The following is a 25716-nucleotide window of genomic DNA, read 5'->3' as shown; positions in this document are numbered from 1 at the left end:
TCAGCTGCTTTCACTGTAGATTGCTGTAATTCATATCACAGATACAATCAGGTCATAAAACAATAATAACTCATTGCGGTCATCTTTGCACCATAGCACACAACTGACCAGCTCTACATTGTACAATACACCCATCTTCCTAGCACTGGATCATTAACTAATATACCGGTACCCCCCCCCCCCTTAAAGTTACATCCTTTCAGAAAAATGTACATCCACATATTGGACCCCTTCTAGTTCACTGACTCAACAGGGCACAGAAAGGTCCTATGACATCAGACTCAGGCATCATGGGAGCAAAGTTCTGGTCTGCTCAGTACATGTGTCCTCTCGTCCAGTTAAACTGGAGGACCAGCTTGGAGGTTCTTGGATAAAAGGGCTCCTAATACAGCAGGGCTCCCCTTAAAGATGAGGCTGGGAATGGGATGGGTTTGAGGGGTGGTTGAGGGAGAAGGAGAGCAGTGGCATGAGAAACAGAGTTGGGCATGGAGTCACTTTGTTGGGGTTCAGGCTACCAAGTGGATGGTCATGAAGGGAGGAGGAATATCATGAATGGAAAGAGTTGGGTGCAAACCTGCTCCTTTCCAAAAATCTACGTAAAACAAATGAGTAAAAAGAACAAAAAGAAAACAAATTAATCCATAATTCAATATAGATCATGATAGAAAATTTAAAAAAAATAACATGATTTTTCGAGGACTATATTAGACAAGACAGGCTTGGTCAATCCTCTGAGCTGGAGGAAGAGTCCGAGTCCTTCTGCGCCATAATGACGTCGTCCAAAAGGGCCTCCCTGTCAGAACTCTCGTATCCGCCTTGTGACAAGCTGTCGCCACCTTCCATCTTAACATCAAAGGCTTGAGTCAGGAAAGAAGAATCTTCCAAGTCTTCGTCCTCCATCATGTAGGCCCCGTCTGAGACCAGGGTCTCTTCTTCACCTCCGCCCAGGAGTGGGTCCTCCAGCGGGTCCGGCTGGGGAGCGTGGTGGTGGCGGTGGTGACGGTCTCTCTTGGGAATGACAGAGTGTGCGGAGAGTAGCCGGTGGAAGAGGCTGTCTGGCAGAAAGCCCTGGAAGAAGATATACAGTTGAAGTTGGAAGTTTACATACACCTTAGCCAAATGCATTTAAACTCAGTTTTCACAATTCCTGACATTTAATCCTAGTAAAAATTCCCTGTCTTAGGTCAGTTAGGATCACCACTTTATTTTAAGAATGTGAAATGTCAGAATAATATAGTAGAGAGATTGATTTATTTCAGCTTTTATTTCTTTCATCACATTCCCAGTGGGTCAGAAGTTTACATGCACCTCAATTAGTATTTGGTAGCGTTGCCTTTAAATTGTTTAACTTGGGTAAACGTTTTGGGTAGCCTTCCACAATAAGTTGGGTGAAATTTGGCCCATTCCTCCTGACAGAGCTGGTGTAACTGAGTCAGGTTTGTAGGCCTCCTTGCTCGCACATGCTTTTTCAGTTCTGCCCACACATTTTCTATAGGATTGAGGTCAGGGCTTTGTGATGGTCACTACAATACCTCGACTTTGTTGTCCTTAGCCATTTTGCCACAACTTTGGATGTATGCTTGGGGTCATTGTCCATTTGGAAGACCCATTTGCGACCAAGCTTAACTTCCTGACTGATGTCTTGAGATGTTGCTTCAATATATCCACATATTTTCCTACCTCATGATGCCATCTATTTTGTGAAGTGCACCAGTCCTCCTGAAGCAAAGCACCCCACAACATGATGCTGCCACCCCCGTGCTTCAGTTGGGATGATGTTCTTCGGCTTGCAAGCCTCCCCCTTTTATTCGAAACATAATGATGGTCATTATGGCCAAACAGTTCTATTTTTGTTTCATCAGACCAGAGGACATTTCTCCAAAAAGTACGATCTTTGTCCCCATGTGCAGTTGCAAACCGTAGTCTGGCTTTTTTATGGCGGTTTTGGAGCAGTGGCTTCTTCCTTGCTGAGCGGCCTTTCAGGTTATGTCAATATAGGACCTTTTTACTGTGGATATAGATACTTTTTGTACCCGTTTCCTCCAGCATCTTCACAAGGTCCTTTGCTGTTGTTCTGGAATTGATTTGCACTTTTCGCACCAAAGCACATTCTTCTATCTCTAGGAGACAGAAAGCGTTTCCTTCCTGAGCGGTATGACGGCTGTGTGGTCCCATGGTGTTTATACTTGCGTACTATTGTTTGTACAGACGAACGTGATACCTTCAGGCATTTGGAAATTGCTCCCAAGGATGAACCAGACTTGTGGAGGCCTACAATTTTTTTCTGAGGTCTTGGCTGATTTCTTTTGATTTTCCCATGATGTCAAGCAAAGAGGCACTGAGTTTGAAGGTAAGCCTTGAAATACATCCACAGGTACACCTCCAATTTTCCAAGCTGTTTAAAGGAACAGTCAACTTAGTGTATGTCAACTTCTGACCCACTGGAATTGTGATACAGTGAGTTAAGAGAAATAATCTGTCTGTAAACAATGGAAAAATGACTTCTGTCATGCAAAGTAGACTTGCCAAAACTATAGTTTGTTTACAAGAAAATTGTGGAGTGGTTTTAAAACGAGTTTTAATGACTCCAACCTAAGTGTATGTAAACTTCTGACTTCAATTGTATAAAAATATTTTACTATCTGAAATAGAACCTATCCCCCTGCCTTTCAATAAGTTAATAAAGGGTACTCACAGAGCACCGGACAGTCTCAGCCCACTCTGGTGCAACTGCACAGTCAGGATTCTCCTCCAGAAACTCCCTCAGATCCTGCAGCATAGGTCCATGCGCAGCCCCAACCTGAGCAATAAAATAAATAAAAATTAACCCTCGGGCAATCAGCATCCACAAATCAATATTTATTTGAGAGAGGAACCCCAATGCACTCATCCTTTGCCATTTCTCACCTTCTTTCCTGTCCTCATATCAATTATGTTAATCTTCTCACTGCCCGACAGCGCTACTGCCTTCTCCGTCCTCTTCTTCTTCCTCTTGCTCCTGTTCACAAGGAGCTAGGGGTTCGCAGAAGACAGAGTCATTATACTATACCATCTACTGCATCTGCCATGCCGTTCTGTACCACCACTCATTCATATATCTTTATGTACATATTCTTTATCCCTTTACACTTGTGTGTGTGTGTAAGGTAGTAGTTGTGGAATTGTTAGGTTAGATTACTGTTGGTTATTACTGCATTGTTGGAACTAGAAGCACAAGCATTTCGCTACACTCGCATTAACATCTGCTAACCATGTGTATGTGACTAATAAAATTTGATTTGATTTGATTTACAGCCAGCAGTGGAAATCTCAAATTATTCTGCATTTCTCACAGTGCACTACTCTTGTACAGAGTCTCGTTTGAGCCCCAGCCATAGTCTTCTAGATAAAAATGTACCTCCAGCATGTCTCCCTCCACCTCATATTCTGGGTTCTCCTTCAGCCAGTTGGGCAAGTCCCTGCGTCGAGGGGCCCGCTCCCCACTCAGCACTGTGCCCGTCATGGCATCGACCACCGCGACCGTTCCGTCTGGATCTGACAACTAGGGGGAAGTGAGAGTGAGCGAGGCTTGATGAATGCAGACACTGAATGAACATTTGAGTATGTAGTTTGTTACTTATTGTTGTCTACTGTTCTCAGACAAGTATCTGTGTATTATGAGCAGTCTTAACCACTGACTGCATGAGAATGTGGACAAGTATTGTATACACTGAGTGTACAAAACATTAGCAACACCTGCTCTTTCCATGACAGATTGACCAGGTGAAAGCTATGATCCCTTATTGATGTCACTTGTTAAATACATTTCAAATCAGTGTAGATGAAGGGGAGACCGGTTAAAGAAGGATTTTTAAAGCCTTGAGACATTGAATGGCACACATGCACATTCCGAGGGTGAATGGGCAAGACAAAATATTTAAGTGCCTTTAAATGGGGTATGGTATTAGGTGCCAGGCGCACCAGTTTTTGGTCAAAAACTGCAACGCTGTTGAGTTTTTCCACGCTCAATAGTTTCCTGCGTGTATCAAGAATGGTCCACCACCCAAAGGACATCCAGACAACTTGACACAACTGTGGGAAGCATTGGAGTCAACATGGGCCTGCATTCCTGTGGAACGCTTTCGCCACCTTGTAGAGGCCATGCCCAGACGAATTGAGGCTGTTCTGAGGGCAAGGGGGGGGAAGCGGCTCAATATTAGGAAGGTGTTCCTAATGTTTTGTATACTCAGTCTATATGCGTACTTCTTGGTCCCTACGCTTCCTGCGCCCGCTCCCCTCTCCCCCTGACCCGTTGGACATCAAGGCATGCTTAGAGAAGGTCAGCTTCAGCCCCTCCTCCTAAGAGAGTTGGACAGTAAAAGAAAAGGGGGATGGAGAAAGAGGACAGACAACAATTTAGTCATCCCATCTGTACATCACGTCACCCATGCTTTATCCCAATTTACTACAATGGCTTAAAAATATGAATCAGCTGTTATTACTGGGCTATAACAAAAGCCCAGGACCAGAATTGATTCGACCCCTCTATTCTATGTTCCTCTCATCTCACCTTGAGGAGTTTGACCGTGAACTCAGATTCCTCTCCATCTGCTCCTTCTCCACCGGGTGTGATGTGGCTTTTCCGCATGAGCCGTGCAAAGCTGAGCTCATCCCCTGCCCCTAGGTCGTCAGAGCCTGGGTTGAGCTGGGCGTCAGAGGCGTAGCGTCGCCCTGTCGGCCACTGCCCAGACAGCACCAGTGTACAGAGGCTGTCCAGCCGGTTTATTAACACACGGTCCTGAGGGAGCAACCGGTCAAATCACTCCACCAACACAACAAACCAAACCTTTTACTGCACAGTTTATTATTCAACGTCCTGTTATTACTGTATTTGAAGTACTAATGTGTAAGCTTTTACACAAACACAATACGGTTTGTTGAACTAGAACATCATCCACATACTGAATCTGGACCCATCCATACTCTATAGCAGTGGTTTCCAACCTGTTTCGGCCCTTCATGTGCATTTTACCAGTAAGCCTATGGTCTTATGAATCATCTCACGTACCCCCTCTGGAAAGGCCAAGTATTCCCAAGGGGTCCTAGTACCCCTGGTTGGGAACCACCGCTCTATAATTGCAGACAGTACACGTCCCCTTACATACCTTGGGCCAGTCAACCCTGAAGGGGTCAGTGAGGGACTCCGGTGGCGCGCCATCTTGAGATGGAGTCATTGAGAGCATGCTGTTCTCTCCATCTTCCTCCATCTTCAGAGCAACTGAAAACAGACAAAAATAATAATACAAAAAGTGTGTTCTACCCGTGTTGTCCTAACTCAATCCTCACACTCTTCTAGATTCCTCTTAGCCGTTACTCACCTCTCTCCCTCTCTGCGTCGCTGTCCCCACTGTCGTCAGAGCTTTCTGATCGCCGGGAGGAGGTAGACGAGCCTGAATCAGAGTCTGAATCCAAATCAGACGTCCCTCCTTCTCCTCCACTTCTTCCGCCTTTCTTTCCTCCGCTTCTCGGGCCCCTCCCCCTGCTCTTCTTCCAGCCCAAGGCGGTCCGGGCCTGTCCCTTCCCATCAGGGCGAGAGAGGGGTGTGGTCTGGGTATCGGAGTGGCCGAGAGCCTCAGAAGCTCCAAGGAGGCCGGACTCCCCGTTCAGTCCCTCCTCCTCCTTGACGGCGGAGCCCTCCTCTGCCTGTGGTTGGCGGAGGGGAGTGGCAGGGGCGGGCTGGTTCTGCTGGATCTCGAGGTAGTCGTGGTGGGCTTGGCTGAAGGAGAACTGCGGGTCAGAGAAGACTGAAAGCTCGGTGCGGCTGACGCCGTGGAGGGCGGCGCCCAGCATGAGTTCCCGGTCGTGGGCCGGAGTGCTCCACCAGACGGGAAGCTCGGAGCTGAGTGGGGCCAGCAGCAGGCTCTCCTCCATGGAGGGGTGGGGCAGGACACGCTCACGAAGACGGCGCAGCAGGCTGATGCGGTACAGGGTGCGAGAGGCCCGCTCCTCGGTGATGGGGGCCATAGACTGCCCCAACTCTGATGGGTCTGGGGAGGGAGAGAGGGTTAGGGATCGGTGTCTCTCCAAATCAACCCACATATCCAACACCGTGCTCTATTATATTTGACCGCGTCAAGGGATTACACTTCTCAATATCCTGTATTTAATAATACTGTTTGACGCGGTTCTGACCTTCTCCGCGGGCGGGCCGCAGGTTGCACACCCTCCGGCACATGGCCATGAAGCAGCGGAAGTAGCGACTCAGACTCTCGTCCGTCTTCTTGTCCAGACGGGCGAAGGTCCGGAAGCGGGCCCATTCCAGTTTAGCATCCTCCCCCTCTCGGGCGTTTGGCTCCTTTATCCGCTCGACACCAAACGTGGACACCACACGGTAGAAATCACACTCCTCTCTACGGGTCCACCTAGGAGAGAAAGTGAAGACACACAAGACAGATGGTTAAAATAGTGGAACACTTAAAACTCACTCTTATATCAGATAATTGTGTAAGGTTACAGCATACAGACACATTAAACCAACACAACAACTGTACCTCAGATTCAGGACACATATGCTTGCAGAGTTAATAGCTGAGGGTAGTAGTTGGTACCTCTGTTGGCGTTCCTGGCGTGCAATCTCCTTCAGCTTACTGGCCTGCTCACACCTCCTGCGCTTGCGGTCGCCCTTCTCTGCTGCCTCCACCTTCAGCTGCTCTCTCTTGTAGCTGCGCTGGTATGCGGTGATCAGACGCCGGAGCCGCGCGGTAAGTGACGAGCTGGTCGGCCACTCACAGGCTCCTGACAGGCCAGAAGGCGGTGCCTTGGTTTTAACGGGCCCCGGCTTGTCATCGACACAGATATCGTCACCCATGTTCATGGAGTCAGCCTGGAGGGGGGGGGGGGGGGGAGAGGGATTATCATGAATATAATAACAATATTCTCTAACCAAAATCAATCAATGAAGAATATTAAGTACTGATTCACACCTCCTCGTACAGGTCTTTGGTGTGCCTTAACGCAGGTTTGAACTCTGGGTCTTCAGAATACTTGTCATCGTCTCCTCTGGGGGGCAAAAACAAAGTTACAGCCACCAATTTGTCAAGTTCATGGGGGAGAGGCCAGCTCTAAAGAGTTTAGTGATATAAAGTCAGCGGGTTGTTTAACGAAGCGCTAATAAGGTTAGCCAGTGTAGCTCACCCGTCTCCCAGCTCCGCGTCTGCAGAGTGCTGCTCCGCATCAATGGCCTGGTCGTCAGGGCGACCAGCTCTCTCCAGGAAACAGAGACAGTCGTCGGCACGCATGGTGGTGTACATCTCATACCCTGGAGCAACACACTGGAGTTACTACAAACACACTCACTAAACACCCAGCGCCACCTTCCTACTGATAAACACAAGGTATTCTGGACAAGTAAACAAAACGCCTAAAGACGTTGACATTCAAAACGCAGACCGTGTTTGAAGACACCGACGAGGAGGGAGCGGTCTGCCTCTGTATCCCACCAGCCTGATGGCACCTCCTGCTGCTCCATCTCAGGCATCCAGATGTCAATATCCCTACGAGGACACAGACAGAATCAGTATGTGTGTGTAGATATGCATGTAGCAAGTAATGAGTCGTTTTAATAGGGTGATACCTGGCATCGGCTCCTCTCAGCACAGAATCGGCATGTTCTCCAATGACTTCCTGTCTCAGGTAGTACAGCATACGCACTCTCAGCAACACCCTGAAGACAAGGAAAGGGTTAATGCCCTGATACTGTGCACAAACACTTCAGTACTCTCTAGGGTGAAAACACACGGACTTGTTGCACTGGTGCTTGAGATGTTTGCGGTAGCTGTCGTCCAGAAGCAGGGAGTCGGGGTTGTACTTGCGGATCCACTCCACCTTCTGAATGTCAAATGAGCTCTGGGCCTTCACCCTCTTCCCCTTCCTGCCCCGAGGAACAGGGATGGACAGACCTAGAAACACATTGACACATTTAACTTTTAACCCTGGAAGGCAATGCTAAAGACAGAAAATACATCAACACAAACATGTAAACAGTTATCCAAAACAGAGCAAGAAACGTCTAGACAATGGGTGGATGGAGGTTGTAAGACACATTCAGAGTGGTTGAGGAGAGTGTGTGGTTCTATAACGGTCATACATACCAGAGTGGTTGAGGAGAGTGTGTGGTTCTATAACGGTCATACATACCAAGTGGTTGAGGAGAGTGTGTGGTTCTATAACAGTCATACATACCAGAGTGGTTGAGGAGAGTGTGTGGTTCTATAACGGTCATACATACCAGAGTGGTTGAGGAGTGTGTGTGGTTCCCGGCCGTTCTCTGGGGGGGTGATGAGCTCCCAGATGAAACTCTTGATGTTCTCGTCGCCACGGTAATGCAGCAGGCAGAAGACAAGGATGACCCTGCAGATGGTCTCCACGTCACGCTCCCCGAGGCGCCGCTTACAGCGTGCATGAGACAGGATGTCCCGCCAGCGCCCCCACCTGGACAAGCACAGGAGGCGGCAGAGTGAGAAAGGAGACCTCGGCACAATAGCGTGGAGCTTGCTTTGGTAGAAAATCCGGTCATAACTTTACTCTCACATGTGTATTGTAACTACACCTGTCCAGAAAAAAACCTCCAGGCCCCTAGTCAGGTCCACCTACCCATAAACAAGAAGGTGTTTCTCCACACGGAAGCAGTCGGTGCGGCCGTAGCCATTTCCGGTGTGGCGCTCGGAGCGCCTTGAGGACCGGGACTGCCGGGAATTGGCGGGTGGGTACTCCTCGTCGCTGTCGGGGTCAGAGATCTCCCCGCCCTCGCCCCTCAGGGTAGCGAACTGACGGGTCTGCTTCCTTACTCTGGGTGTGTCGATCACCAGAGTGTTCTACAGGGAGGATGGGAGAAAAATGAGCTTTTCACAAAACACATTGAGAAAGGTAGTGCACACACAGAATGGACACGTTACCTTCCTATTCATGGAATCAAAGTCTATGTCTGCCCTCTTGGCCCACTTCTGCCAGAACTCAGGGTCGTCCAGGGCGATGTCGGTCCTGTTTTCGGTGGCCACGAAGCTGGCCTTGGAGAAGGTGGAGCCCTTGCCCTCGCTCTCGATGGTGATGGTGGTGGCTCTCCTCTGGAGGATCTGGTCAATGTCCTCCTCGCAGAACTTGGAGCCCTCGTCCTCCTCGTCCATGATGGCAGCGTACGCCCCCTTCCTCAGGAGGTCCTCAATCTCCTTCTTAGAGAACTGCTGGATTTGCTGAGAAGCGGTCGGAAGAAGAGATATTAACCAGATGGTTGGTATCCAAACAAACCACAGGCTTAAAAATATAGTACGTAAGTAAATAACAATATTTTTGGCCCCCTTACTCCGTTGACGTTGCTCTCCTTGTTGCCACTCATGCTCTGCAGTACAGCCCGGTCCAGACCCAGTTTGAGGCTAGCCTTGTCCAACATCTCCCTCTCATAGGAGTTCCTGGTGATCAGACGGTACACCTTCACCGCCTTGGACTGGCCGATACGGTGACACCGCGCCTGAGCCTGTTGAGAGAAGGCAGGGTTAGTACAATCAATCAGATGCAATTTGTGCAGCGTGGTAAGGGAATTAGGATGAAACATTAGAAGAACCCAGACAAAAGAGGGAGCCTGAGGTCAAAGGTCAGACATTACCTGCAGATCATTCTGAGGGTTCCAGTCTGAGTCAAAGATGACGCAGGTGTCGGCAGCAGTCAGGTTGATGCCCAGGCCTCCAGCCCGGGTACACAACAGGAAGACGAAACGGTCCGAGTCTGGTTTGCTGAAGCGATCAATGGCTGCCTGACGCAGGTTCCCTCTCACTCTGCCATCAATACGCTCGTACAAGTATCTGGGCAGAACAATGATAAAGGCAACTTCTTACTCATCTAGATTACTCTTCGCAACAAAATCTAGTTATTAAATCAACATGCCCATCTCTCTTGTTGATGAGGTAGTCTATCTACAGCTCCATAGACGGGTTGGTTGTTAAGCAACAAAACTGACATGCACAACTATGGGGAAAAACAGACAGGGTTGGCTTAGATTGTTGACAACATGAAAAATAGTTTACATCTCCAATGTTTATTGAAAACATAAATACAGGACTAAGATCGAATCCTACTACACCGGCTCGGAGGCTCGTCGGATGTGCCAGGGCTTGCAAACTATCACGGATTACAAAGGGAAGCCCAGCCACAAGCTGCCCAGTGACGTGAGCCTACCAGATGAGCTAAATGCCTTCTATGCTCACTTCAAGGGAAGCAACACTGAACCATGCATAAGAGCACCAGCTGTTGCGGACAACTGTGATCCCACTCTCCATAGCCAATATGAGCAAAAAATGTTGCCTATATATATATTAAAAAAAGAACCCACATTTGGATAGGCTAAAAAAGACAAAAATAAACAAGACGAAATGAACCAAATAAATTAGTGCAAATAAATGTAAAGAACACCACAGAATATTCTAGCCTAGACTAAATTTATTTCGAATAAGACACATCTGTGAATACCGGCTTTGAAAAATTAAACAAATAAAAAGTGCGATGAAAAAACAAATTTGGACTATTTTTATTTTATATGAACCGACCTAAGGTAACAATATTGCCTGCTGTAGGCCTACTGAAAACACGTACAGACGGAACGTCTTTCGCACAGCTGCAGAGGTATTTGAAGGCGACGTTGGCCAAGAGCGGAAAGCGACCCTCGTTCCCTCTCCACCATGCCAATGGGTCATCATCTCCTCCGATTACATCTTAAGGTAGGTAGGATGTGAGCTCTGCGCTGGCCTAGTGTTGCGCATTGAGTCTTACCGTTTACCTAACTCTCCCAAGAAGACTGCCCAGTGAAATTGTCTGAAATCACCATTGAAAGGGTCTCGTATCACACTGAAGGCCTACAACGTTTGGTTCCAAATCACCATTCAAAGTTATCGGTGCCACATATCCCCATATAAAATTGGCTTATATTTATTTATACTGAACAAAAATACATTTGTTAAGCCCTAATCTATGGATTTCACATGACTAGGCAGGGGCGTAGCCATAAGCCCACCCACTTGTGAGCCAGTCCCACCCCCTGGGGAGTTTGGCTGGGCCTATCAGAATAAGTTTCTCTCCACAAAAGGGCTTTATTACAGACAGAAATACTCCTCAGTTTCATCAGCTGTCCAGGTGGCTGGTCTCAGATGATCTCTCAGGTTTAGAAGCTGGATGGGGAGGTCCTGGGCTGGCGTGGTTACACTTGGTCTGCGGTTGTGAGGCTGGTTGGACATGCTGCCAAATTCTAACAACGTTGGAGGCGGCTTATGGTATAGAAATTAACATTAAATTATCTGGAAACAGCTCTGGTTGACATTCCTGCAGTCAGCAGGCCAATTGCACGCTCTCTCAAAACTTGAGGCATCTGTGGCATTGTGTTTTGTGACAGATCTGCACATGAATGGCCTTTCATTGCCCCCAGCACAAGATGTAATGATCATGCCGTTTAATCAGATTCTTGATATGCCACACCTGGCAGGGTGATGGATTATCTTGGCATAGGAGAAATAAGCTTTTTGTGCATATGGAGAAAAAAAGAAATGTGTCTTTTATTTCAGCTCAGGAAACACTTTACATGTTGAATTTATATTTTTGTTCGGTATATTTATTTGCACACAAAATACACCATTGGTAAAATTATTTCCACCCCGTAGTCTAATGATTAGACTTTAAAACAATTAAAAAATATTTTATTTTTGTGGTTTGTGTATGACAGGCTGCATTACAGCTTGTTTAATGTGTTGCTAGGCAACGGAACGACGCGCTCCCCCCTGCCCCGGATAAATAAAGACGATACAATAGTATATCAACGATGTTTGGACAGGTCGATGGTACGATGTGTCATTCCAGACATCGCTCAACCCTGTTCCCAAGAACGCCAAGGTAACCTGGCTAAATGACTACACCACGTAGTACGCACATCTGTATCCATGAAAGGCTAGTCATGGCTCACATCAACACCATCATCCCAGATACCCTAGACCCACTCCAAATCGCATACCGCCCCAACAGATCTACAGATGACGCAATCTCAAATGCACTCCACACTGCCTTTTCCCACCTAGAGAAAAGGAACACCTACGTGAGAATGCTGTTCATTGACTACAGCTCAGCGTTCAACACCATAGTGCCCTCCAAGCTCATCACTAAGCTAAGGACCCTGGGACTGAACACCTCCCTCTGCAACTGGATCCTGGACTTCCTGACAGGCCACCCCAAGGTGGAGGGTAGACAACACCACATCAGTCACGCTGACCCTCAACACCGGGTCCCCTCCTGTACTCCCACGACTGCGTGGCTATTTACGACTCCAATACCATCCTTAAGTTTGATGTCGACAAGACTGTGGTAGGCCTGATCACCAACGATGATGAGACAGCCTATAGGGAAGAGGTCAGAGACCTGGCCGTGTGGTGTCAGGACAATAACCTCTCCCTCAATGTGAGCAAGACAAAGGAACGGATCGTGGACTAGAGGAAAATGAGGGCTGAGGACACCCCCCATTCACATAAACGGGGCTGTGGCAGTGGAGCGGGTCGAGAGCTTCAAGTTTGTTGGAATCCACATCACTAACAACCTTTCAGGGTCTAAACACACCAACACAGTTGTGAAGAGGGCACGACAACACTTCTTCCCCCCTCAGGCGGCTGAAAAGATTTAGCATGGGACCTCATTTCCTCAAAAAGTTCTACAGCTGCACAATCGAGAGCATCCTGCCTGGTTGTGTCACAACCTGGTATGGCAACTGCTCGGCATCTGACCGCAAGGCGCTAGAGGGTAGTGCGTACGGCCCAGTACATCAATGGGGCCAAGCTTCCTTCCATCCAGGACCTCTATACCAAGCGGTGTCAGAAGACCCTAAAAATTGTCAAAGACTCCAGCCACCCAAGTCATACTATTCTCTCTGCTACCGCATGACAAGTGGATCCGGAGCACCAAGTCTGGAACCAAAAGGCTCCTAAACAGCTTCCACCCCCAAGCCATGAATGCTGAACAGTTAATTAAATGACTACCCGGACTACTTGTATTTTATTATTTTGCACTGACTCGATGTACACTCACACTACATTGACATTCCAACTCACACACACGCATATTGACACCACACAATCCTTCACACACACCGCTGCTACTCTGTTTATTATCACTTTACCTCTACCTACATGTACATATTACATCGTATACTCCGTACCCCGCATATTGACTCTGCACCAGTACCCCTTGTATATAGCCTCGTTATTTGTGTTACCATTTTTCCTTTCGTTTATTTAGCACGTTTTACTTTATTATTATTTTTTAAACTGCATTGTTGTTTAAGGCCTCTTAAGTAAGCATTTCTCAGTTGTCCCACCTAGGTATCTTGAGTTGAATGCACAAACTAAGTCGCTCTGGATAAAAGCGTCTGCTAAATTACTCAAATGTAAAATGTCTACACCTGTTGTATTCAGCGCATGTGATGCATATTTGTCTCAAACACATCATTACAGTTGGTTAGCTAGCTAGTGAATTCTAGCCCTATTAGCATAAACATCAGTCAAAACAAGACATGGTATCAAGAACAACCTAAAAACTAGCTGAAACGAGCCACTTATGATTCACAACATGGCAGCTTCTTGTCATTGTTGCTAGCTMTCTGGCTAGCCAGAATCACAACACTAAGATATCTGCCCCATTGAATTGCGGGCATCGTTTTCTTGACATTGTCAGCTAACCCGACTATACCTCTTGTTGATGAGGCAGTCAATCTAGACCTTCATACCTCTTGTTGATGAGGTAGTCCTCCAGGATGTCCAGGCAGCGCACCATCTGGGAGAAGATGAGCACCTTGTGTCCCCCGGCCTTCAGRCGAGGCAGCAGTTTGTCCAGCAGGACCAGCTTGCCTGCAGATCTCACCAGGGCCTGCAGGTGGAAGTCTGGGACCATGGGGTCGTACACCTCCCTCAGCTCAGCCACAATAGACTCCTCCGCCCCTGGACAGAATAGAGGACGGGGGTTATTATAACATGGCATACCATACCATCCTGGGAAAGGTATGAAGACAGGAGTTTTCCATGATGGGTTGTACTGATGTTAGTTCAACAGAACCTGTGGTAAGTCTCAGGTGATAGCAGGCTAGCTGCATTAAGAGGAGATGCTAATTGGGGTTGTGTTTTTGGAGGAGGAAGGGTATTGACGTGTAGTGTAGTGTTGATGTGAGGTACCTGTGATGAGATAAGGGTGGTTGCAGCACTTGCGTAGCTCCATCATGGTATTGAGCAGATTGGGGACRTTGCTGTTGCTGGTTGCCCCCATGCTGAGGAAACTAAAGTTCCTTTCTAGGATGGCCCGGTAGTATTTCTTCTGCACATCTGTCAGCTCCACCTGTGTAGATAGAGTGTATTGAGCTTGATGGTTATGTTCCATTACGAAAAATAATATCATGCTCATATACAAGTCGCCTTGGTTATATGGTGCAATATTATTAATTTTGAGTGTCAAATCTTACCTCAATGATGGTCTCCTGTTTTGGTGCCAAGTTCTTCTCCACATCCTCTTTGAGTCTGCGCAGCATCATAGGCTTCAGAATAGCTTGGAGCTTCTGGACCTGCTCCTCTGTTTTGAGGTCTCCAAAGTCACGTAAGAACTCGAACTCTGAGGAGAACTGAGCTGGCTCAAGAAAGTGCAGCAGACTGAAGAGCTCCTCCACTGTGTTCTGGAGGGGAGTGCCTGTCAGAAGCACCTTATGCTCCTGAGAACCAAGGAGGACAGGAACAGAGTGGGGAGGAGGAGAGAGAATGAAGAAGGGGTGAGGGGCAAAACAGGAGAGGCAGTTATTTTGTCGCTTCCTTAACACAAAAGATCAATGTTGTCACATCACAAGTAATAGATTTGTCACCCTGTACCTTAGGCCTCAATTTAAATCAGATCGAGCGTTAACCCGCATTGGCGGACATCTGCATAGCGGACGTTTTGGTGGTGCCACCGCGGTAAGAGCTGACAAATCGGTAAGCGGCTGCTCGTGTGTCACCAACCACTCCCTTCCTTATTATCCCTACTGCGTTAAAAGTTTAATACGCCGATAGTCAACACTTTCTAYCGATGGCGGAAATAACAACAAGCTCACGCATGTTTTCTTGTCAATTTGGATGRGGGGGGATTTAAAGCCTATCAGTCTAATCGAGGTGTAGTAGGCAATAGAACATCACACATTTGAGTGTTTGAACTTGTTACGCGGCTGCATTAACTTCTGCACGGGATTTGTTGGATATTAAGGTTGAGGGTGGTTTGGTTGCATCCAATAGCAGTGTTCGCAATAAGGTAACACAAGGAGCTGCTTGTGGATTTGACAGATCTAATGCAATTCCACCTCCGACACGCCAAAACAACCGTTACGCRGATGTCGGCTAGCATGGATCTGATAGAMTAAGGGCTAGATTCTAACCCTTGATTACTCACCAGGTCCAGCATCTTGAGGCTGTCCAGCAGCTTGCAGTTGCGGTTCTTGAGGCGGTGGGCTTCGTCAATGATCACACAGCGCCAGGAGATCTCCCTCAGCTCAGGGCAGTCGGACAGAATCATCTCAAACGTGGTGATCAGGGCATCAAAYTTATATGCCCCTGGGATCAGATGGTCCTACAGAGAAAATGTAATACAACACTAGTTAGAGGAGCTAGATGACGATGTACCAAGAATCGTATAATCTGAACATGAGAGAATCAATGTCTTCCGACAGGTCCTACTGCAGGACAACACTAGGACTCAACCACTGTAATCCATTCTTCTGTTCCACAAACAGAATTCAAGACAGACACACACCTTGTCGTCCTTGCAGTACATCTCATACTGCTGGATCATCTGCCTGCTGGCCAGGCTGCCATGGTAGACGATGGCATTCATGTCGGTCCAGGTGGCGAACTCCCTCTCCCAGTTGGTGATGGTGGAGAGGGGGGCGATGACCAGGAAGGGGCCCTGGACCCCGGCACCAGACACCTCAGACAGCAGAGAGATAGACTGGATGGTCTTCCCTAGACCCATCTCATCGGCCAGGATACAGTTCTGCCTGTAGGGTGAGAAGATGTGTCAATACATTGCCACACACACACTCAGCAAAAAAAAAGAAATGTCTTCTGTCAACTGCGTTTATTTTCAGCAAACTTAACATGTGTAAATATTTGTATGAACATAACAAGATTCAACAACTGAGACAAACTGAACAAGTTCCACAGACATGTGACTAACAGTAATGGAATAATGTGTTCCTAAACAAAGGTGTGGGGGGGGGGCAAAACCAAAAGTAACAGTCAGTATCTGGTGTGGACACCAGCTGCATTAAGTACTGCAGTGCATCTCCTCCTCATGGACTGCACCAGTTCTTGCTGTGAGATGTTACCTCACTCTTCCAAAAAGGCACCTGCAAGTTCCAGGGTGGCCCTAGCCCTCACCCTGCGATCCAACAGGTCCCAGACGTGCTCAATGGGATTGAGATCCGGGCTCTTCGCTGGCCATGGCAGAACACTGACATTCCTGTCTTGCAGGAAGTCACGCACAGAACGAGCAGTATGGCTGGTGGCATTGTCATGCTGGAGTGTCATGTCAGGATGAGCCTGCAGGAAGGATACCACATGAGGGAATCTTCCCTGTAACGCACAGCGTTAAGATTGCCTGCAATGACAACAAGCTCAGTCCGATGATGCTGTGACACACCGCCTCAGACCATGACGGACCCTCCACCTCCAAATCAATCCCGCTCCAGAATACAGGCCTCGGTGTAACGCTCATTCCTTTGACGATAATCGCGAATCCGACCATCACCCCTGGTGAGACAAAACCGCGACTCGTCGGTAAAGAGCACTTTTAGACAGTCCCGTCTGGTCCAGCGACGTTGGATTTGTGCCCATAGGCGACGTTGTTGCCGGTGAGGTCTGGTGAGGACCTGCCTTACAACAGGCCTACAAGCCCTCAGTCCAGCCTCTCTCAGCCTATTGCGGACAGTCTGAGCACTGATAAAGGGATTGTGCGTTCCCTGGTGTAAGTCGGGCAGTTGATGTTGCCAGCCTGTACCTGTCCCACAGGTGTGATGTTCAGATGTACCGATCCTGTTGTTAAACGTGGTCTGCCACTGCGAGGACGATCAGCTGTCCGTCCTGTCTCCCTGTAGACAGTACGGACATTGCAATTTATTGCCCTGGCCACATCTGCAGTCCTCATGCCTCCTTGCAGCATGCCTAAGGCACATTCACGCAGATGAGCAGGGACCCTGGGCATCTTTCTTTTGGTGTTTTTCAGAGTCAGTAGAAGGGCCTCTTTAGTGTCCTACGTTTTCATAACTGTGACCTTAATTGCCTACCGTCTATAAGCTGTTAATGTCTTAAAACCTTTTAGGGCTAGGCGTCCCAGCTAGACATAAACATTTAGGTACATACAAGTGTCTTATATCAGTTGAAAGCTTAAATTCTTGTTAATCTAACTGCACTGTCCGATTTACAGTAGCTATTACAGCGAAAACATGCCATGCGATTGTTTGAGGACGGTGCACCACAAAATATTTTTCCACTGGCACAGGTTTCATAAATTCACAAATAGCGATTAAATATTCACTTACTTTTTGAAAATCTTCCTCTGATTTGTCATCCAAAGGTTCCCAGCTATAACATGTAGTGTTGTTTTGTTAGATAAAATCCTTCTTTATATCCCAAAAAGTCAGTTTAGTTAGCGCCATCGATTTGAGTAATCCACTCGTTCAACATGTAGAGAAAGGAATCCGAAAATCTACCCCTAAACTCTGTTTCAACAAGTCAAAATACATTTCTATTCACTCCTCAGATACCCTAAATGTAATTAAACTATAATATTTCTTACGGAAAGAAGTATGTTCAATAGGAAACCGATTTTAGCAGCTGTGTCCTGTCTTCATGGCGCGCGCAAACACGAATTTCCAAGACTGTGTCCTTCTACTAAAACTGTTATTTCTTATTCGCTTCTTACGTTACAAGCCTGAAACCTTGAACATAGACCGCTGACAACCTATGGAAGCCATAGGAATTGCATCCAGGGAGCTAATTTTCAGTGTGACCTTATACTTGCCATTTGTAAGAGGATRGTCCCTCAAAATAAATAAGTATGTTTGGTTTTTCTCYTACCATATCTATTGTGTTATATTCTCCTACATTATTTTAACATTTCTACAAACTTCAAAAGTGTTTTCTTTCCAATGGTACCAATWACATGCATATCCTGGCTTCAGGGCCTGAGCAACAGGCTTTGGGCTAGTCATTCAGGCGGAAATTGAGAAAAAAGGGGCCTAGCCCTATTTATTAAAACGACTGTTCCACAGATGCATGTTCATTAATTGTTTATGGTTCATTGAAGAAACGTGGGAAACCGTGTTAAAAACCTTTACAATTAAGATCTGTGAAGTTATTTGGATTTTTACTAATTATCTTTGAAAGACAGGGTCCTGAGAAAGGGACGCTTCTTTTTTTTGCTGAGTAGACAGACCAGTCAAAGTTTGGACACCTACTCATTCAAGAGCTTTTCTTAATTTTTACATTGTAGAATATTAGTGAAGACATCAAAACTATGAAATAACACATATGGAATCATGTAATAACCAAGAAAGTTTTACATCATTTGATAATCTTCTTCAAAGTAGTCACCCTTTGCCTTGACAGCTTTACACACTCTTGGCATTCTCTCAAACAGTCTTGAAGGAGTTCCCACATATGCTGAGCGCTTGTTGGCTGCTTTTCCTTCACTGCGGTCCAACTCATCCCAAATTGGGTTGAGGTTGGGTGATTGTGGAGGCCAGGTCATCTGATGCAGCACTCCATCACTCTCCTTCTTGGTCAAATAGCCCTTACACAGCCTGGAGGTGTGTTTTGGGTCATTGTCCTGTTGAAAAACAAATGATAGTCCCACTAAGCGCAAACCAGATGGGATGGCGTATCGCTGAGGAATGCTGTGGTAGCCATGCTGGTTAAATGTGCCTTGAATTCTAAATACGGTGGGAACCACACATGCAGAGATCATCTGTTCACCTACTCTGCATCTCACAAAGACATGGCGGTTGGAACCAAAAATATCAAATTTGGACTCARWCACAAAAARGAMAAATTTCCACTGCTCGTGTTTCTTGGCCCAAGCAAGTCTCTTCTTCTTATTGGTGTTCTTTAGTAGTGGTTTCTTTGCAGCAATTCGACCATGAAGGCCTGATTCACGCAGTCTYCTCTGAACAGTTGATGTTGATGTGTCTGTTACTTGCACTTATTTGGGCTGCAATTTCTGAGGCTTGTAACTAATGAACTTATCCTCTGCAGCAGAGGTAACTCTGGGTGTACCATTCCTGTGGTGGTCCTCATAAGAGCCAGTTTCATCATAGCGCTAGATGGCTTTTGCGACTGCACTTGAAGAAACTTTCAAAGTTCTTTAAATTTTCCGCATTGACTGACCTACATGTCTTAACGTAATGATTGACTGTCATTTCTCTTTATTATTTGAGCTGTTCTTGCCATAATATGGACTTGGTCTTATACCAAATARGGCTATCTTCTGTATACCACCCCTACCTTGTCACAACACAACTGATTGGCTCTAACACATTAAAGAAGAAAGAAATTCCACAAATTAACTTTTAACAAGGCACACCTGTTAATTGAAATGCATTCCAGGTGACTACCTCGTGAAGCTGGTTGAGAGAATGCCAAGAGTGTGCAAAGCTGTCATCAAGGCAAAGGGTGGCTATTTTGAAGAATCTCAAATATATTTTGGATTTGCTTAACACTTTTTTTGTTACTACATGATTCCACATGTTATTTTTCTACAATGTAGAAAATAGTAAAAAAATAAGAAAAACTCTGGTGTGTCTGAACTTTTGACTGGTACTGTATGTATGTATGTATGTATGTATGTATGTATGTATGTATGTAAATAATGGGATATGAAATGCATTCAAAAGCACAAAGAAATGTCAGTACCTGTTGTACCAGTTGAAGAGCAGCCAGTTGACTCCCTCTAGCTGGTATTCTCGAAGTACGTTCCCACTCTTGTACTCTCTGAATTCCTCCAGCTTCTTCCATGCAGCCGCTTGGGGTCGGGGCTAATGAGAGGAGTGAATGGTTTAGACTGAGGAATGATGACATAGGAGACTAGAGCAGTGGCACTCACATGGAACGCATCTGACACTCACCGTTCTCTTGAGCTGAGGTTGGCGGTCCTGGATCTTCCTAAACTCCTCCACCTTGTCCTCATCCACGTCCTCCCTCAGCTCCCAGGTGGCGTCTTCATAGGGCAGAGAGCACCACTTCACCAAGTAATACACCACCGGCTGAGGAGATACAATACACTTTTAGAGAAATAATCCTGACTCTGAATTTTCACAATGAGATCAATTCGTGGTTTACAAGAACAGATTTCAAGATTTGTCCTTTAGAAATCAGAATTTAGTCAGGCAGGAGTGCTGCATCCTCACAGATATCAGAGGCATGGTATGGACTTCTCTCACCTCTCCATTGTCCTTGTCCACACTGTTGGATTCATCCAAGATACGGTCCACCTCCACATAGTCTGGGTTGAAGGCCTCCTCCTCCTGGGGACAGGGGCACAGAAGGGAGAAGACACAAAATAGACACTGACTACGATCCCTGGAGTTCATCTCTATACACATTCTYATCTACTTGTCAATTGGAGGGCTACTGCTTTTCTGTGAAAGAGGCCATGGGCATTCCCTTACCTCCTGTAAGAGGAGTCTCATTTGTGCGTGTTTGATCTTGAATCTCTTCAGCTTCTGATGGATCCTCTTGTCTCTCTCCAGCTGCTCCAGAGTGGCCCACTCACAGTGCATGTAGGAGCTGAGAGAGGGAACAGGAGGRTTTAGGAGTTAGCTATGGACACCCCAAACAATTTAATGGATCTCACACCAGTATTTTAGTCAATAGACCGTAATCAGGGATTAGCACACCAAAGTGTAACGAACAAAAGGAGTGACACTTACTAGTTCTTATATTTGACAAAGAATTCCTCAGCATTTATATAATGTCCTGGAGACACCTTTAAWATATGGAGAGAGGAACAAAGATACATAATGATTTGCAAYTTCTTAAAATCAGCAAAGTCGATAAATACTAACAATTAAAATAAGAAATAAATAGCACAGTAAGCACACTCACCTCCTTTTTAGTTAGCCTCATGGACAAGACTTTGTCTACAATTGCTGCATCTTCCTCGTTGGGGTTTTCCTGTGATACATGTGTGTTATACAGCGGTCATTTGCATGTGATAAACAAAACAGAACAGCCCAAACTTGATGAGATCTCCCACTCACCACAAAGAACTGCATGCTGGAAAGGCCGTCCCCGTCCAACTGCAGCTCCTGTTTGAGCTGGTCTCCCATCAGCTGCCCCGCTGCCCCTCCGGTAATGGACGCCACCGCTGCCGTCGTGGTTACGTCCACGTCCTCCTCCGGCTCATCCTCGTCGTCAGTGATTTTGATGTCCAAGTCCTCCGTGTACTTCTTCCTCTTCACCTGACGGTTAGAGCGCCTCTTCTGGTGGGGTGACATACAAACAAGTCAGACATCAGTCAGGAAGTCTGACACAAACAGCCAGTACAACACTGAACGTATTATGTTCATAAACGTCGAATCAGGGATGTGCGTTTATTGAAGTGCCATTTACAAAGTGGTGATAGAAAAAGAGATCATACTATACAGTAGTGTAGTGTAGCGTCATGCTTGTGTGTGGGGGGGAAAAGTGGTTGTGTTGTGTGTAGGTTTGTCAGTAGGAGGGATGTGTCTCACCGCTAACATGTCCTCCTCCAGGGCCTTAGAGGGAGAGGCAGGGCTCAAYTCCCCATCAGAGTGGTCTGAGGAGGCATTCCTCTTCCTCTTCTTACCCCCCACTAGAGTGATYGTACTGGGGCGAGAGAGAGAGGACGAGAAAGATGGTTAGTTTCGGRAAAATAGATATTACACTCAAAATTAAATGACAGAACTGCTCCTAACAAACTTACTTGATCTTTGCCTTGCTTTTGCTTTTGCTGCCGCTGGTTCCAGCCACCCCTACAGGTGTCCCTACAGCAGCTCCACCTGCTGCCTTGGCCTTGCCTTTCTTCTCAGCACAAGCTATGCCCTTCCCCCCTGTCCCTGGTGGGCTTTTCTTCTTACTCCCGCCTCCTCCCCCCTTCTTTTTAGCTCCAGGTGTGCCAGTGGTCGTCGCAGCAGCCCCTTTGTCAGCAGCCTTCTGTCCAGCAGGCAGTTCGTCCTGGTTGAGAACTCGTGGAATGTTCCTCTCTCCCCGGGCCTTTGCTCTGGCGATAGCCTCGGCCACAATGCGGTTGGCCTTCTCCTGCTTGCCCAGGGTCTCCACACGCCGTACAGGCTCCTGGGCCTTGGCTAGCCGTATCCCTGTTGATGCCATGGTGGTGGTGGTGGAAGGGGCAGAGCCGGCAGCCGAGGTGTTGATGACCTTCACTACGGAGACAGTACCGCCTGCTGTGGAGGTGGAGCTCATCTGGGGAAGAGATGAGATGGACGAGTTAAGAGTAAGGAAGAAAAAAAAAAACACTGACAAGTGAGATGTGCAATTCAGGACTACATATATTGATACATGAGGCATGTGTGTGTATACCTGTGGTTGCAGCAGCAGTTTGAGGGGCATGGCCAGTCTCTGTCCACCTTGCCCCTGGGAGATCTGAACCACCTGTGGGCTGCTACCTTGCCCTCCAGACACCAGCTGAAACTGCAAAACAGAGACAGTTCAAGTTACAGATCAMAGTCTTCATAGAGCAGGTCAGTATTTCTGATTAGTTAAATGAGSATAATTTTGTAATTACTAATTCAGGCCACTCCTCCTTACCTTGGGTACCCCCTGTTGGTTGGGTTGCTGCTGCACTTGCAGCTGGATGGTAAGTACTTTAGGCTGCGCCCCCGTCTGCCCTGCCCTGGCCTGGGTGAGAGCAGCCAGCTGACCCCCTTGGAGGACCAGCTTCCCTGGGAGGTTACCCAACACCAGCCTCTGCTGCTGGCCCTGCTGCAGCTGACCTGACCCACCCACCGTCACAGCACCCCCCTGGGTCGTGCCACCATGGGGCTGCTGCAGCACCAGGGTGATCCTCTTAGCTTCACCCTGAGGTGAGAGCAATTATCAATTAGAAATGAGAAGATGTTGATTAAATTACAAATGTACAATCTTGAGACCTGAGGTGGAGACCAGGTCACTGTATTCCTGACTACTCAAAACAAAGCATTTGATCATTCTGATGGTCAGGTCAAAGGGCAGTCTTACCTGCTGTGGCACTGTAGTGAGGGTAACCCCTTGTGGTCGGACTGAAGTGGTGCCTGTAGCAGTGGCAGTAACCTGTGTTTGCATGGTAGACTGTAGCTGCACCTGTGTCTGGGGCTGTAGCTGGATTTGCTGCGCTTGGGCAAGCTGGGCCTGCGGTATTTGCATCTGGACAGTTTGCGTCTGGCCCTGGGGCATGGAGATCAACTGCACCTGCTTCAGGGGTCTGTTGGGCGACTGAACTAGCCTCTGTATCCCAGTCCCCACCTTCACCTGTCCCTGCCCAGGAGACGCTTGGTTCAGGACCGTTCCTCCAGACAGTATCTGCATGCCAGGCCTAAGTTGGGTTCCAGACAGTACCCTGGCAAAGGTGACCTTCCCCGCTTGGGAGCCTGTCCCAGGAACAGTCTGCAGCACCTGTGCATGCCCCCCAGGTCCCTTCAGGATGACAATCTTGGAGCCTCCCTGCCCTCCGGCCTGCTGGGTGATGGCAGCTAGCTGCTGAGGAGTAAGCTGCTGTGCGATCTGTGTGAGCTGCTGTGTGGTGAATTGTTGTGTTGTGATCTGTTGTGTGGTGCCAGCAGAGCTATTGACAGTCAGAGGTGAGCCCAGCAGGACTGTGGCAGCCCGACTAGTGTTACTGGCTACAGAGAGTGTTGTCTGAGGTACTGTTGAAGCGATTGAAACAGTCTGAGGGAGGGCGAATGGGACTGGGGCCAGCTGCTGCACAGGGACCGGGTCTGGGATGGTTGGAGYTGCCACTGGTATGCTGAGAGCTGGGGTGGGTTCATAGGGGGGTTCAATCTGCCCCAGAGCCAGCTTCAGAGCCTCCTCCACAGGGTCTGAGGAACCCTGGGTGAAGGCATCGCCTGGCAGAGCATCCAGGTTGAACAGCGGCGTGTCATCAAAGAGGTCCATGATGGGGTCTGCCATGTTGCCCAGTCCACAGAAGATTTAGAGAACAAAACAGCCTTGCTCTCAGTCAGAAAGACAGGGGATCCGTAAATCTGCCCAGAATGTGCACTTAAAAAAACTATTGGAAAAACAAAAAATAATTTTTAATTAATCCAAGATCATCAATATTATTCTGAGAACGCATATCAATAACATATAATTCACTTACTAAAATTGACTAATTCTGTGGTTTCAGTCCAGTGCAGAGAATTGAATTGTATCCTCCAATGACAAATATTGGAGTGGTGGTGTAGATGGTGGGGAAAATGAGCTAGATACCAGAGAAAGACGCTCAGGGAAGAGGAGAGTCCCCCTGTTTCTCCACTTCTTCCTCACCCCTTTCCTCTTCCTTGTTTTCAGTGCCTAATTCTGTCCTCTGCGCTGTGTGTAATGATGGGATGGATGCCCATCTGCGAGATCATTCGCTGAGGTCTCTTTCCTAAAGCAGAAAAGGAGAAGATAAAGACTTAGCTTAACCAGGAAAAAGTGGTTAAGCTAAAACTGCTCTCTTGGTGAGGTGAAATGGTCTGAATTGTCATGTGGTARCTAGCTAGTAACGTTAGCTAACTAGTTGGTTAACTAGTTAGCCATCTAGCTACCTATAACAACAAACTTGTGGTTTCTGTTTTTTCTTGAATCAAACATGCCTTCATTATGATCATAGACCATTTTAAAAGCAGTATTTGTATGGAAATTAATAGTTTAAATGGCAAGTGGGAGAAACCCATCTGTCTATACATGGTCAGACGTTTCTGACTGTGTTGTTCTCGGCAAAACGGTTAGAGACAACGTTAGCATTGAATGGCTATTGGCATTGCATAACCCACATAAAGCGGGGTTGGGATTAACATCTATTTCAAAAGGTATATAAATAACTACTGCAATGTCAGTCAATAGCTAACATCTTCATAATTTACTGCATACCATCCACTCTTTCAATCTCATCAACAAACCGGACCAAACCAAAGCAACGTGCCACAATAACCATACTAGCCTGTCTACGATCAGACACGGGTAAGGCCGCAATGGCATTTGGGATGGACTACGTCTGTTATTCATTTAAAAAAAATACCGCATAATAACCATCCACTGCCTCGACTCTCTCAGTTATCATTTCGGGGTGCTACATTTACCTTTGCATCGACACACATGGCTTTCTCCGTCTCACAACACTGTACGATTACAGGAAACGGCCAGGAAAGAGCAGGAACTAACGTTCTTGCCAGCGAAAACGTTGAAAGTGTACCCCTCGGRTACCACCCACTTGACTATCATTGGTCTGAATGTACACTAGCCGGCAGCATCCCTACAAGCCATTGGCTAAAATGGATTGTCTATCATCCAATGAACGAAATCCTGGGCGGAAGACAGTAATGGACATAGTTAGGTTGAGAAAACAATAAATGCGGCCTAGTTGGGACAATTTGGCTCAGCAGTCCTACACGTTGGATGTTGCTGTCAAACCAGCAGCTGAGTTTACCGC

At 47.1% G+C, this 25716-nt stretch overlaps 1 protein-coding gene across 4 annotated transcripts; it reads right to left on the bottom strand.

The window, feature by feature from the left end:
- Window positions 1–25473, bottom strand: LOC111979282 (chromodomain-helicase-DNA-binding protein 8). 4 transcript variants are annotated; one of them, XM_024009708.2, is made up of 39 exons: window positions 25367–25473; window positions 24403–24672; window positions 23283–24312; window positions 22854–23123; window positions 22626–22736; window positions 22009–22508; window positions 21797–21911; window positions 21323–21544; window positions 21168–21236; window positions 20993–21048; window positions 20732–20849; window positions 20504–20587; window positions 20189–20326; window positions 19977–20098; window positions 15820–16063; window positions 15460–15636; window positions 14510–14752; window positions 14226–14385; window positions 13784–13994; window positions 9638–9833; window positions 9338–9508; window positions 8934–9227; window positions 8632–8852; window positions 8267–8469; window positions 7781–7937; window positions 7613–7702; window positions 7429–7532; window positions 7174–7297; window positions 6963–7038; window positions 6531–6862; window positions 6172–6401; window positions 5358–6026; window positions 5145–5257; window positions 4550–4777; window positions 4243–4338; window positions 3398–3541; window positions 2908–3012; window positions 2696–2800; window positions 1–1068 (listed from the first exon to the last, which is right to left on the bottom strand). In XM_024009708.2, exons 3-39 carry the CDS (start codon window positions 24210–24212, stop codon window positions 724–726), a joined length of 7773 nt encoding a protein of 2590 aa, XP_023865476.1. In that variant the 5' UTR covers window positions 24213–24312; window positions 24403–24672; window positions 25367–25473; the 3' UTR covers window positions 1–723. The 4 variants fall into 4 exon arrangements, with proteins under 4 accessions (XP_023865476.1, XP_023865480.1, XP_023865477.1 ...); XM_024009712.2 differs by having other exon boundaries at window positions 6588–6862; XM_024009709.2 differs by having other exon boundaries at window positions 24513–24672.
- Window positions 25474–25716: the final 243 nt, after the last annotated feature.

Source organism: Salvelinus sp. IW2-2015, linkage group LG19 (genome assembly GCF_002910315.2).
Source record: "Salvelinus sp. IW2-2015 linkage group LG19, ASM291031v2, whole genome shotgun sequence".
NCBI classification, from domain to species: Eukaryota; Metazoa; Chordata; class Actinopteri; order Salmoniformes; family Salmonidae; genus Salvelinus; species Salvelinus sp. IW2-2015.
Note: the sequence above shows the minus strand (reverse complement) of the source record. Positions and strands in the feature narration are given on the sequence as shown.